At 45.5% G+C, this 14,663-nt stretch overlaps 2 protein-coding genes across 2 annotated transcripts in view; one reads left to right on the plus strand and one right to left on the minus strand.

Annotated features, from left to right (window-relative positions):
- WBP4 (WW domain binding protein 4) overlaps positions 1 to 4,900 on the minus strand; it is a 24,310-nt gene extending 19,410 nt beyond the window's left edge. The window contains exon 1 of the mRNA XM_080376850.1: positions 4,765 to 4,900. Within this exon, the coding sequence (XP_080232976.1) occupies positions 4,765 to 4,766 (2 nt within the window). The 5' untranslated portion in view covers positions 4,767 to 4,900. The remainder of the gene's footprint in view (positions 1 to 4,764) is intronic.
- Positions 4,875 to 14,663, plus strand: part of ELF1 (E74 like ETS transcription factor 1) — a 95,542-nt gene continuing 85,753 nt past the window's right edge. Inside the window, exon 1 of the mRNA XM_080376838.1 lies at positions 4,875 to 5,015. The gene's annotated coding sequence lies outside the window, so the exon portion shown is untranslated. The remainder of the gene's footprint in view (positions 5,016 to 14,663) is intronic.

Consider the following 14,663-nt stretch of genomic DNA (forward strand, 5'->3'; position numbering starts at 1 on the left):
TTGAGCTATAGCTCCTAAATAGTCTCCAAATCCTACAATATCATTGAAGATAAAGTTCCAGCTAAAACTTGGGTTAACCTTCCAAAGGAATGGACCAGTTCTGATAGAAAACATAACTTGTGAAAGCCTCACTGTATGTTTCAGATGTGTAAGAACATCCGCATATTTCCAACTTTAACCTAACAGAGCTGGCTCTCTCTCTTCAGCAGAATCAAGTGTAAGTGCTAAAATTAAGACTGTACAGCTGCACCCACCAAAAGCCAAGATCTGAGAGTGCAATGAGCTGTATTTTCACAGCTAAATTTTCCACTTATTTCTTTCCTAAACATGAACACTACTGGACATCACATCTGCTGCAAACCACTGTAGCTACACATCGAGTAATAGTCCGGAGACCCAGAGGGCACACCTGGGGCTTAAGTACAAATCCAAGCCTTGGTAACAGAAGCCTTTTGCCTTCATCTCCTATTGGTTTTGCTAAAGATTGGAGCTGGCACTCTGTTATTACATATAAAATAAATGTAAATGATACTCTGTGCAGAAAACCTGATATCCTGGAAACCTTAAACACTGCATTTCATGATTAATGAAGTTAACTGTGTGAATTACGGTCCCAATTCTGTGACTTATGAGCATGAGGAGTGTTATATGCTAAGTAATTATCTTAAAAGATTTTCCACTTGAGTTCATAACACTCAAAAAAACAGCAAGCTCTACTGAAATATCCACTGAGTAACACCTGCCATTGCAACAATGGTGGAGCCTGCAAAGCACCAACAGTGCTGCAAACCAAAGAGTAGCGTTTGGGAAGAAGGAGCAACTGAAGCAAGACCCCACTTCATCAAGATGCTAAAGGTGCTTCACAGGCTTTGATCAGAAAGCTGAAAGTTAATCCAGATCGATGTCAATGTTTAAGTACATGATTATTTTATTAATCTGCCAAATACAGGCTTGAGAGTAGATGCTGTTGAAGTGGTACAGAGGTCTTTTATACTTGAACAATTGTGTACATATCAAGGGAAACATAGTTATTTTAAAAAGCCACTGCAGCCAAAACGGTACAGCTTTTAAGACTCCTTATCTTCTGCCTGTGCTTGCATCAGTAAAATTAAGGCTGATTCTTGTTTGCAGCTTTACAGCTTGGCCAACCTGCTCAGGACCAGAAAGTTTACCAGCCAGCCAACACCACCACAACCATCTTTCTTCCTTTCACTAAAGCAAGAGAGACAGTCATAGACTCAGGTTGGAAGGGACCTTAAAGATCATCTAGTTTTAACCCCCACTGCCAGTCCAGAGTGCATCAAGTCTGGCTTGTCCAGCTTTGCAGGGCTGAGCAAGTCAGCTTGGCAACTGGCTATTGTGCACACAGGGAACAGAGCAGCACCAGTACAGATGGGTACCAGGCAACTTCTGGACAAACTGTTGTAAACTTTCAGCCAGTGTTGGAAATCCTGTACCAACTTGCAAGAAATTTGTGTCTCCTGAAGAACAGTGATTTTCTTTCATCTTTTACTGGTCAAACCACTCAGGGGCAGAACGTGCAACAGTTCAGAGGGCTAAAGGGGAACGAGGGAAAAAGAGGCAGTGAACATCAAACTGTTTTCTTGAAACTTTAATGAAATTACAAACTTTTTGCTGTGAACAGCTGTACAGTGCAAACAGTGTCAATGTTTAAACCATCTTCAGATTTCTGAGATTAATATAAAACTTCAGGGGGAGTGAGAAGATGGCAAAGAACAAGTAGCAACTCTGCATTAACAATGCCTGCCACATTTGCCATTTCAAAAGACAGGAAAACACTGAAACTCAGAAGACAACTCTGAAACTCAGGCATTTTTACCTGGCATAATTCATTTCTTGAGCCAAAAGAGTAACTCAGCCTGTGCTGCAGTGACCAGGTGACACATTCCAGCACATGAACTGCAAGTTTGGGAGCACACAGTGGACAGGTTCTGTCAACAATGTTCAGAAAGTAACCTACAGAGGAACTCCAGCAGTGGGTCCAGGGACCTGAACCGTCAACCTACAAGCTGCTTTTCCTCACAGGTTACGGTATTCTTGTTTTAACAGGTGGTGCCGTCAGCTTTTCTTACACAGGGAAGCTTAAGAAACCCTCACAGAGAAGCTATATTCAGCTGAGACCACTTTGTCAAACTTTAAACCTTGAGACTGGGCTGGCAGCTTTTGTTCCTACCACACACTGGCTGAAATTAAAAGAGACAAGGAGAGAAGAAATAACTGTTTCAGGTGGCTCTGAACACAAGAGAAAAGAAGAATTTGGCCGTGCAAACAAAATCTTTCTGGAAAGAAACAAAATCTGGAAGCATTTGCTTTGACTAGCTCTGTTATAAAACATCAGTCTTGAAATTTGGCAGATGTGGGGGGGTTGTATCTGTCCAAATTATAAGCCTTTAGGGGGTAAAAACCACCATATGCATGCTCAGCAGGTTTTGAGATTTTTTTTTTTTTAGTATCTACAACCTCTGAAGACTTTACAGAAAGTTAGCATCTTACAGCTTTCTGCAGGCTGGAGCACTGAACAGCTTGTGCATGCATCCTCATATTGAATACAGGTGTGCAAAGTAAACTATATACAGATTCAAGTTCTTGACTACAGAATGAAATCAATTCAGAGCAGCTATTGTGGCTGCTCTGTAACAGCCACACAACAGGACACAGTATTCAGAAACAGTAATAAATTCTATTTGGGAATACTGTGTATTTCTAAAAAGTAAAATAATAATTCTGTAATGGAAAGACGTAGAAAGACAAAAGAAAAAATCCCCACATATATTTCACAACAGACCCTCCTCTACACGGAAAACCATTCCAGAACAGCTAATTCTAATTCAAATATCCCAGTATTGGTAAGACCTAAGAATGCAACACTAAAATTAGGAGGGAAGGAGGCCAAAAAGGAAAAGGTTTTCCAGTACTGTGAAAGTAGGTCCCAGTGCTATGGCCCTAACGACACATGCTCCCAAAGAATTCACAGCAACTCCATTCATTCATACCACACGAATCTTAGCCTAAAAACTCTTATGAGAGGCATAGCCTTAATTTCTATTTTTTTTAAAATGGTATTTAAAAATAAGGACTCAAGAAAACAGCATCCCTAACACACCAAGTACATGGGTCTGTCCTACCTACTCTCAGCTTGTTGGCCTTCTAATATACCACAGAATATATGCCTGTATGTGGGCTCGTACAGAGTAGTACTGGATGGGAGTTTCATCCACATGAAACAGGGCTGTTCTCTGAAGAGTTTTGTTCTTCTGGCCTTCAAGCTGATAATATTTTTGACAATCCTTCCATAAACTCGAATTTACAACCCAAGTGGCTGCTTCTTTTTATTACTATATTAGCCCCCTCTGAACAACATACAAATCATACTATCCTGCAAGACAATCTGAGCGGAGAGCACAGTCTGCAGAAGCTGCCCAGTCTGACCTGTATTGGTGCTGAAGCTCATTTGCATGGATCTGCTTTGCCAGATCTCCTTTCTAAATAGTAAATTACGTAACTTCAGAAGTAATCCTACAAATATTTTTAACAATGCACAAAAGCACACAAGAATATCAGGGCAGTGTTCCACATGTATGGAGCAGCAATGGCCTTCATTTCCCCTAACTTCAATTGTCTAAAAAGTGAGATGCTGAGTTGTCCAAGTTCTCCATGTCAATAGACAAAGATTATAATTTCCAAAATAGGTATCTGAGAAGCAAATGTAACTCTATAGGTGTGTGTTTCTTCCTTATACAGGGAACCTAAAGCAAACTGCCTGAGTCAGCCTTCCAAAGTTAAGTATCTGGAGTCAGGGATATCTACTGAGAGCAGAGGTCTGCTGCTGTAGATGCAGAAGGAGGATATGGGCTATTTCAGGAAGAATGTGATAAGAATTAGAAGAGAGGAAAAAAACAGAAACGTAAATTGGGTCAGGAGGCTGTTCAGGTATAATTTTAGCAATAACTAAAATTAAGAACACTGCTGTAATGTAGTATCAGTCAGCAAGACAGGCTCACACAACCTAACCATCAAAAACTTCCCCAGAGAAAGATCTCTGACAAAATTTTTGATCAGGTTAAGAATTTATTTTCTTTCTTCAGCAGAGAAGTCAGGATATCTTGAAAACTAACAGACATGAGCAAATGCCATTCGTGTGACATTCTCAATAGAGACCAATGCTTAGGTATTTTTTTATCCCCCCAAACGTGGTCACGTATTAACACAGTTTTCCAATTAACTTGCAAATTAAATACTTAAAAAAGACGGAGATGGCCAGCAAAACCGAGGCACTGAGGCCTTCCCCCGCGCGGTTCACCCAGAACCAGAGGCGCCGAAGGAGGCGCCGGGGCGCGGGGCAGGGGGACAGGCACCCCCCGCAGCGCTCCCCGCTCCCCGCCGCAGGGCGCCCGGGAGGCGGGAGGCGAGGCCGCCCGGCGTGTCTGCGAGAGATAAGGGGCCGAAAGCGCAGCACAAACAAACAACCGGGGGGGGTGGGTAAGCCGGACTGGAGCAGAGGGGCCGGAGCGAGAGGGTAGTAACTGGGTCAACGAGGCAGGGGCCGCGGCCGCAGGTGGGCACAGCCGCAGCCCGGCCGCCCGGAGGCCTCCGCACGGCCTGCGGGCACCCGGGGCCCGACCCCGGCCGCCGGAGCTCCCGCCCCGCGCCGCCGGCCCTGTCCGACCCCGACCGCCGGGGCGGAGGGGCCGCCCGCGGAGCACGGCCGCCCCCGCCCGCTCCCTCCCGGCCCCCGGCACTCACATCGTCGCGTCCCCGGGAGCGCCGCCGCACCGCGCCGGTCCCCTCCGCTCGCCGCCAGCCGCGCCGCGCCGCTGGGGCGGGCCGGGGCGGGGGCAGGGAGCGCGGCGACGGTAGCCGGGAGGGCTCAATCCGCGCTCTCCTCCCCCGCCCTTCCCCACCTCCTGCCTTCGCCCGCTCCTCCTCCCCCGCCCCCGGGAGAGGCGAGCGCTCTGCGGGGAGCCGCTCGGATAGGGAGCCACCGCCGCCGCTCGGTGAGTGCCGCCCGGCCGTCCTCCGCGGGCTGCGGCCGGCTTCGCGCTCGGGGGGACGGGGAGCCTCCCTCCCTTCTCTCGCGGCAGGCGAGCCGCCGGGACCCGCAGGTTCGAGCCCCGCCGCCGGCAGCACCCTGTGCCGGGCTGCTCTCGCCCCGCCGCGGCTGCGGGAAGCGGGAGGTGCGCGGGGGGGTGCGAAGGGGTTGGGGGGGCGGCGGCCCCCTGCGTGCGTGTGGCGGTGCGCGCCTTCGCGCCGCGGCCGGCGGCGCCCCGCCGCGCTGGATGCCCATGCCAACTTTCTGAGGAGTTTGGGCAGCGCGTAAGATCGGGATATCGGGAGCGGTGTCTGGTGCAGACTTCGCCGCCTCCGTCCTCCTCCTCCCCGTCCCCCTGCCCTGAGCCGCCGCCTGCCTCTCCCCGCCGTCCTGGGGCAGCGGCGGCCCCGCGCTGCACGGGGCGGGCGCGCGCGCGGGACGGTTGGCGGCGCGCACGCGCCTGAGGCGGCGGCGGGGGCCAAGGGGGGCGCCGCCCCGGGGCGGGGGAGGGGACGCGGCACGGTCGCACTTGGCCACCTCCCCACCCCCCCTTCCCCCCGGCTGCGACACGTTGGTCCCGGCCGGGCAGCGTTGGCTCCCAGGGGTGTCGGCCCCGCCGGGTGGTCGGGGCGGGTGAAGCCCCTCTCCAGCGCCTTCCCCCCACGGGTAAAGCCCGTACCGGCTCTGTGCGCCCCCCGCCCCAGCGCTGCGCGACTTGTTTGCCGACGGTGCCGCGAAAAAAATAATGTTAATTCACCAACTGCAGCTGGCAACCTTTTTGCTGTAGTCACGCACAAGGGTGGAGGAAAAGCCTGTGGAGTGAGTCATGGATTTAAGAGGCCCTCTGGTTGTTTATGGCGAAAACAGGGGGTGGCTCCTTCGGCGTGCGGGAAATAAGCGGAGTAAGGTTTGCTGAAGTTTGGAATAACAGGGTGAGCCAGGGATGCCCCTGCATACCACCCCCCCTGCCCCAGCTGGCTATCGAGCAGCCTTGGAAAGGAGGGCGGCAGGAAGCGCTGCTTTTTACTGAAGGCAGAAGGGCCTGCGGTCGGGCTGTCATAGCGAGATGTGGTAGTTATGCATTTGTCAGCATTTCCATTATAAGTGGAGTTCTTACATAGTTTACAACTTGGTTATAAAAATATGCACTGGGTTGAAATTTGGTCAATGGCCTCTTCTCCGGAAACATCCTCTAAGCAAGTTTTGAAATGGTTCTGCTTAGATGCTAAGGGGAAATCCATGGAAAGTATTGGCTTTTAATGTGTCTCTGAACTTTAAAACTTATCTGCTTAGGCACATGGATGCATTTACAGCTGTTAGTAAAAAAAAAAAAAAAAATCCCATGCCCCACCACCATCACCCTCACTACCCCCCAAGTTTGTTAAACTGGGGAAGAGTTTAAAGGCTTAGCCTCTGCAGGCCTTGCTTTTTACATGTTAATTACTACAGCAGAAACTCTGGAGACTCTTGCAAGGTCCCTGCACCCTCCCGTTGGGGCACCCACCTACAGAAGTGATGTAGGGCACCACGAGTCTGCACAGCTCTGACCTTCGAGTGCCAGGGCAGTTCCAACACCTCAGTGCTGCAGACAAGAAGCTGGTGTTTAAATGAAGGCGGAATATGTTAACTTTGCTCTGTGGGATTTTTATTTTTTTTTTTTTTACCGTGTCTGTTCAGATGTTGCTTCTGAGACAGGGAACAGGGAACAAGCACAGTATTCAAGAGCTTTCGTTTGTATACCACTATATATACATGTATCTGGATCCCGTGAAACATGCCTGCCACCCAGTGGATATGTGGCTGATCTATATATATTCTATACATTGACTACCTCTGCCCCATCCAGCCCTTCCCTGTTGGTAAGTTTGCAAAGTCAAATGCTTAGGAGCTGTAAAAATGCCAGGCTTATCTGGCCGCCCTGAGTCTTTGCATGATGATGGTGTCTGTTGTGATGTTATCTGCCACCATCCTTCCCAGCCAGCTCAGATGATGAACCAGCTCAGGTGATGAACCAGTGGTACATTTGCCAAAGCGTACCAGCTCCCTGGCTGGGTAGCAGCAAGAAGAGGTAATGTGAACAAGGCCGATGATTGTATGCAGAGGGAGAGGCAGTTTCACACCTGGGACGGCTGGAGAATTGGGTTTTGCAGCTCCTGCCATTGCCACAGGATTTCCATGTAAACGTAAAGGTTTTGTCACATGGTCTGTTGGTTTTTCTGGGTGCCTGGCCTGAGTCCCTGGGATCTCCTTTGCAGTTATGCTGAGCTTGTCCATCTGGAACAAAAGTCAACAGCTGTTTGCTCTTGACATATAGAAAATGTTTTGTAGGTCTGAGCGTGTTAGAAATGCAAGTCTTGAGTGTCAGAGTTGCTGGACAGTGTCTGTAGCTTTTTCCTTTAGTCTTTCCATATCTTAGTTTCCGATCTTTTAAAAAAATGTCGATAACAATACCTTTTATTTGATGGATTGCTGTCGTGATAAGAATCATAAAAGAACCTGGGAGAAAAGAAATTATTCCCTCTGTGGTTTGAAATTGTGTAGTGATGGTCTAGAAAACAAGGGCAAAAAGAAGAATTTGTGTGTTAACTACAGGAAAGCTTATATGGGGAAAAAAAATGTGACCAGGTCAGTTGCAATTACAGATTGACCTCCATGCATATAAGCACTAGGAGACGGGTTTAATTACTGTAAGCCACTTAGTTCTAAGAATTCCTAAATTCTGCCATGTTAATCACACTTTTATTACTGCTTTTTGTGTGTGATTTCCTAGGTTTTCTTTCCCTTAGGAAAAGAGCTAGGGTAGCATACTTGTGCCATCATCCTTCATTGACTGGATTCCTGATGTAACATCTGGGATTCTGCTGTTTGAGCACTCTGTTGAGATTAACCAGTGGTCATAGGTTGTGGCTGTGGTCTGTGTTGCTGTGAACATCCATAAGACAGGGCAGGGAAGGGCAAGGAGAAGCAGGACTTCTGCTCGTGTCCCAAGTACCTTGTGCTGTCATGGCCTCCACCAGCCCTTACATGGAAAGCCTGGAGCATCCTGCTGTTCCCTGGCTTGGAGCGTGGTTGTTTGAGCTGCAGAGCTGCCCTTCACAGGAGCTGGGCAAGAAATTGTTGCTGTGGGGATGGCCTATCGTCTGATCAGCATGAGGCGTTGAGAAGAGTGTGGACATGGCCTAGCAAATACCTGCTGAAAAAGCACAAAGTGCAGTTTGTCTTTGAACATTTGATCAGATGCACTTGGATTTTTCATGGGGGCAGCAAAATGGACACCTGCAATATAGTGGCTCCAGCCCTTATGTCAGACTTCGAATCTGTCACCAAGAGCTGGAAGGGTGCTGTAGCCTTCCAAGTTTCCCAGAGACTTCTGTTAACATTGAAAGACAGCATTTTCCTTGGTCTTGTTCTGAAAACAGCTAAAGTATTTTGGCTAAGTTCTTCTAATCGCAGTCTGCCTCTTGCCGCACCTCTCGCTCAGAGGTAACCTCTACAACACATGAACAAAATTTAGCCTGAGGCAGACATTCAGCTGGGAAAATTTCAACCCAAACAGTCAAAGTCTGGCCAAGTTACAAGCAGCTGGAAGCAGCATCTTGCATTGGAAGTGTTTAGCAACTGCCTAATAGGCAGTGCTAAAAGTTTCATCAATACTGTTTACATGTTTATGTACATGGAAATACACTGCTGAATTATAATATTTTACTTGGTTGACTAACTGGCAGCCAGTTGATTCTGATTTTTTTTTTTTTAATAGAGAATCAAACCTAAAATTCTTTGATTAATTGTACAAATGCTTTTCCTCACTCACATTATTCATTGTTTTCCTGGCTGAAAAATTGAAAACTTTAAAACGGAGCCTATGAAATAAATGACAAACCAGGGCTTACTTGTTCTGAATCTTTCAGAATAGCTTAACAATTGTTAAAGACCAATTTATAGAACTAGAGCAAATTGCTTCCCAGCATTTTGAATTGTAAAAAACCACATCTCCCAAATTCCTAAGCTATTCATCAATTGTTCTGTTGTAGCAGACTCACCCTATATTGTGTCCCTGATATATCTATTAACTCTGCAGTGAAGTGTGAGTATAAAACAATTGTGCCATGGAGTCACTGTGGAATAAATACCACAAACATTGGCAAAGTTGCTTCATAAATCTTAGTTCAGAAATGAACTTAGGCGTGCCTTTCTTCTATGGGAGTGCAGCTGTTTCTTGTGGCATCCCCTGAGGGCTGAATCTTGGCGTAGGGCTGTTTAGTATCATTATATTCTCAGTTTCTGTGATGGTATCTCGTTGTTACCAATAGATTACATGCAGGTTTGTGTGTGTGTTGAACAAATTACTAGTACGGTGTGCTGCATTTTTTTTAAAATGGTCAGAACCCAGCAGAAGGCATTTTTCATGCAGCCACATATAAAGGAACCAGGAATGCAGTTACACCAGCAGGATAAGAGACTGTCTTCAAACTAGTAATTTGCAAGAAGGCTTAAGAATGTGTGCAGAGAATCGTCTTAACAGGATTTTTCATTGTAATGCTGTGACTGAAGTGTGATCTTTGGCTGTATAGCAATATAAATATTGCACAGAAATAGGAAAGAAAGTACGTGGCCTTAGTAAGATTGCGGGAATTCTGTCTTCTGGTGTTGCTGCTCACATGTGAGGGAGGATGTGAAATATTAGTAAGAGCACGGTGACAAAAGTGACCCAGGGTTTGGAAACCCAGCTTCACAATGCAGGGTGTACAGTTTATTCAGCTTGGAAGAGACTAAGTGGGGAAATGACGCCTGTCTATATTGTACATATGTGTAAGGAAAATACATGATATTTATTTGACCCTACTGAGACATCCAGTGTCTGGGAGATTAAATTAAGATACATTGTACCTTGAAATAATAAGTAGCAATGAGGGCAATAAAGCATTGTCATGGATTTGCTGTTGCTGGGAGTGTTTAAAGTGAGATGGGGTTTTCTTCTCAGAGATGTGCTTTGGCTTGATTCTGTGGAGGACACTTGCAGTGCATGTAGAAGAGGGAAGGACTGTGCTCAGTTGAACTGTATTGTTGCTAGATTGCGAAAATAAGATTATTTGCAGTCCTGTCCATGTATTGTAGCACAAGTTGCTACCTTGGACAAGATTATAGTAAAATGTCATGCTTCAGAACCTGGCTGGTCTTCTCTTGGGTCAGGAGGACCATTTCTTCTTGCTGCTTAATTTGACTTCTGGGATTATGAGTAATTATTGTATACTTTCCTCCAGAGCATCAACATCTGGTGGCAGCTGGAGACAGGATATCGGATACTCACCTTCCTTGCTTACTGCTCTCTGTCAGTACAGTTCGCTCATATTCCTAGGTTAGTGTGCTGTCTTTGCTCAGGATGCTGACAGCTGTATTCAGGGATGAAGAAATTTCCCCTGCCATTAGATAGACAAGGATGTTGCTCACTGTTCAGAAGTCAGCTGCTGAGGGCTCAGTGTACCTCCAAGCCTGCTCTCACCTTAACCACCTTTCTGTCCTTTGGGTTTGCCTCTCCTGCTGCCAGATCTCCTGCTGCAAGCGGACACCAGAGATGGGGACATGGGAAAGTGTGCATATGGTTTGACAGCACCCCTGGTAGTTACTAGAACAACAGAAGTTATGGTGGTGAAATCACTTTGTTGAAGCATTACCTGCAGAGCTCTTTTTCAGGCAGCTTCACAAGAAAGCTGAAGGTTTAGTTTGCCTGGGAATTGCACTTGGGCCTAGATAGTTTTGAGATGATGTTTTATTAATTCCATCATTCATTCTTTTTAATACAACATTCACATTTTTTCCTCTGGCATCTGAATTTGAAATATACTTTAAGTGTTAGAAGTATTGCTTTTTGTGGAAAATTTACTTTATAGCACTTACTCTAGAGTGCCTGGTACGCAAAAGAATGCCAGGGTTTGATGTTCAATATTTCACACAGTGGCTTTGATTTGGGCTTTTTCATTCACACCTTAAAATATCCTATGAAAGTTTTAAGGTTAAAAAATTGCGTTTTCTGTAGAGGATGACATTACTGGAAGTTTTCCGGTGGAGAAGAACTGAAACTTGAGGAGCATAAGTTCTTGTAAATCAGTATCTCTAGACTTCCCAAAACCATGCATATATTTCTGCTTACTTGGAAATAACTTAAGCACTAAAGTACTCCTCTCAAGCATGATTTCTAAAAACACTTTCCTCAGCTACCCTGTTGAGATATGTGTGTTTGAGAAAATGACAGTACAGCCTTCTAGGGTTTGGCCTGTATATCCATTGCTACATTCATTGGAGTTAATGATAATGCACTATTGATTTCTAGGGGATACAGGATCCAATTTACTAATAAAGTACAAATCAGATTGCATGTTTTCAGTTTTTAAGAGCTCTGGTTGGGTTATTTAATAAATTTCTTCCCAGAAAATGGCAAAATCAAAGAATCAACAGTAAATTTTGAATCTTATTTTAACGTTCCAGTAGTTGGATAAAACTTGGGTTGATACAGGGATGATAATGAGTATCGCCACATGATGCCTGTTTTGAAAATGTGGTCATAGTTTGTATTTTGCCAGCTTGTGACATCTTACTGTGTTGGTAATATTAAGTGATTTTTATTCCCTCACTGGCTGTCAAGTGAAACAATGTTTTAGGCTGAGATTAAAATTTACAGAATTGTCAAGTGACCTAAATCCACCTCAGGGGCATATCAAAGTTGAAAATAATACTACTAAATAGCTGAGCTGTATAACTGATTGTACGCCTAACAGCACTAGATGTGCGTGTAGGATAATTATGCACCCAGACAACCAAATTAACAAAGGCTACAAATAGTATTAGGACTGTGTTCTCTGCCAGGTTTGGTTTCCCCCTTTGCCAGTGCTAAATGTAACTATAATCAGGATAATCGAGAATTAGGTGTTTTTATTGAATGCATTACGCTATACCTGCTGTGTGTGTGTGCGCAAACTCCCCATGTAGTCCCTAATTTAGCACATCTGTGGCCAGTGAAGACATAATTTTGCCTTCTTCCCAGAATTAGTTTGATTTTCTTCTTTTATTTATGTGTGTATACAGAAGTATCTTTTTTTATGTTAAAACCTACTATTTCAGCTTCACCTGCATACTCTAAGCCGTGTGATATTCCAGTCTTTTTTCCTTCATTAATACAGTGGTGACATTAAGCAGTTACAGAGTCTGAGGTACCTGGTCATACAGGCATCAACGAAATTTAATGAGGTGTTTCAGCATGCTTGACCTTGTTCTGTGACTCGTTTATGTGTCATATTTTCATGTAGGAAACCGAGCATGCTCCAAGTCCTGGCAGAAGGTCACTCACAGGGTATCTGCTGCTGCAGCTTCTGTTTCCACATCTGCTGCTGCTTGGAGAGGCACTGCTGCTGTGTCGTTTCCAGCAGCTTCCACATTAAGTGTGTTATCGGAAGCTTTTGGGCTGGGCTTGGACTCTTCAGGAGGGGACATGAACTGGTGATTGAGAAGTGGAACATTGCAGGATTCTGCAACTTGCTGCAGACCTTCAGAGAGCCTTTTTGGGCAAGGGGGGTTTGAACAGCATCCTGGCATCTGTTCCCTGCTCTTTAATTTTGTTGAGAGGAGAAATTCAATGAGAAATTTCAAGGTCTCTGGTTGATCAAGGTCTGACTTTGAACAAGAGAATTGCAACAGATATGTTTGTTTTGAGGGGAAACTGGAAAAGCATACTTTGTCACCAGTATAAACTATTGAAGAGGTGAGGAGGTTATTCTACCCTGTGGCATAGAATTTGCTATTTTTTTAATATAAATGACAGGGGAAGTGGTATTGTGGGTAAAAGGACAGCCAGACTAGTCACAAAAAGGATGGTGACAGTACTTAGTGTTCACATACTGCTGTAGGAATGCTGACTGATCCAACGTGTTGTGATAATAATGTGTTACCTAAGGGACAATAAGACTCTAGGAAAAGAGCATAGTCCAAGGCAGCTTCAGAAACTGCAGTATTTTGGGGAGATAAATTGATTTAAACATCAGAAATGTGCAAACTGGGTAACTAAGTCCAGTTGTTTGAATTCATACCTTAAAATACGCTTCGTGTGCTGAGGGCGATGGCAGCGGGTGACAGAGAGCTCCCACATCGCCTCGGCCTGAACCCTGGGCCTCCTCCCTCCTTCTCTGCTTCCCAGGTTGCAGGGGAACGCAACAGAAATGAAGCCACCACCAAGCTCCAGAATAAAGTCCAGCACTTGAATATTTCTAGCAGTAATTTCCCCAAACAGACAGGCCTTCAGGCAGCTCTTGCACAGTGTTTTTTCTTGCTCTCCCTGCGCATCCTGCCTCACACGTGACAGACAGCAGCATCTAATGAAATAGCTGGCATTTAATGGTTATGGATCCCAGCTGCAGTCATCTTCTCAGTAAAACATTAGGCCTGAGGGTCAGCTGTGCAGAAAAAGACATCAGCTTCTTCACACTGTCACTGGAAGTGTCAGCGTGTATGGGTGTCCCAAGGAGGGACAGGGTCGCAGTGTGTGTAGGAAGTACAGGCAGCTTGGTCTCCGTGCCCATGGATGCTGTGGCTGTGATGGCCACCTCTCTGCTCCGTCAGCTACTCCCCCCAGCACCTTGTCACTCATCTTCTGCCATCATTTACTGCCCTCCCCACCTCCCCCCCCAGCCTGCCAGCTGAACACGGGAACCCTTCTGTTTCTGCCAAAATTATTTTACTTAACTTATGCAGTTTAAACAGTAGATTTATTTTAGTCAAAATGGATTAAGGTGCTGAGGTGGCAAAGCTGAGGCAGGTTCTGGTAGCTGTACTGAGAAGCTGCTGTGGGGTGGGTTGAGGAAATTAGTGGTGTGTTAGTGGAGATAATGGAAATGAGATGTGTCCGCAGCCTATTGAACTGTAAGCCTTTCCCCAGCCTTGTGCCAACAGACTTGTGCCAGTGTTTTACTTTTGTATTTCCTTCTGGGAGAAAGGAATTACACCCATATGTCACTGTGTGCAGAGAGTAGGTCTCCCAGCACCCGCTTACTTCCACTGAAGTGGTTCTGAGCTTTCTTCTTTTGTATTTGGGTATCTATGTGCTCTGTGCAGCTGTCTTTCGCTGAATGCATTTTCGAGCGAAACCTTAGTCTTGAGCCATCCAAAACAAACCTCTAGGGGCTTTTTTTAGTTTTTCCTAGTTGAACAAATCTTACGGGTTAACAGATTTTTAGTCTTTATGGTTTGTAAAAATTTTACTAAGGCTTTTGCAAACTCAGTTTTCAAATGTTAATATTACAGGGTAGTAAACCTTTTCAACTGTTACAGGTATAATATTTTAATGAATGAATGAACTGGCTTCTGACCATAAATATACTGCAGCCAAGATGGTGAAAGCCAGAAATATACTTTTATGTTCTTGGCAAATGGCCATTTGTGAACATTTTCCAGGGCATATCTATTGATGTCAAAGAGTTTTACTGTCCTTGTGATCAAATTTGCTGGTGTACTTCTATCATTATTGTACTCTTTCGGGAAAGGAGGGGGTGATTGCATCATTATGTACCTCATCTGAGGTGAATTATTGCAAATACATTACCTAAAGTCTGACCTAGCTACTTGCTTT

This window comes from Falco punctatus (genome assembly GCF_963210335.1).
Source record: "Falco punctatus genome assembly, chromosome: 2".
Lineage (NCBI taxonomy): Eukaryota > Metazoa > Chordata > Aves > Falconiformes > Falconidae > Falco > Falco punctatus.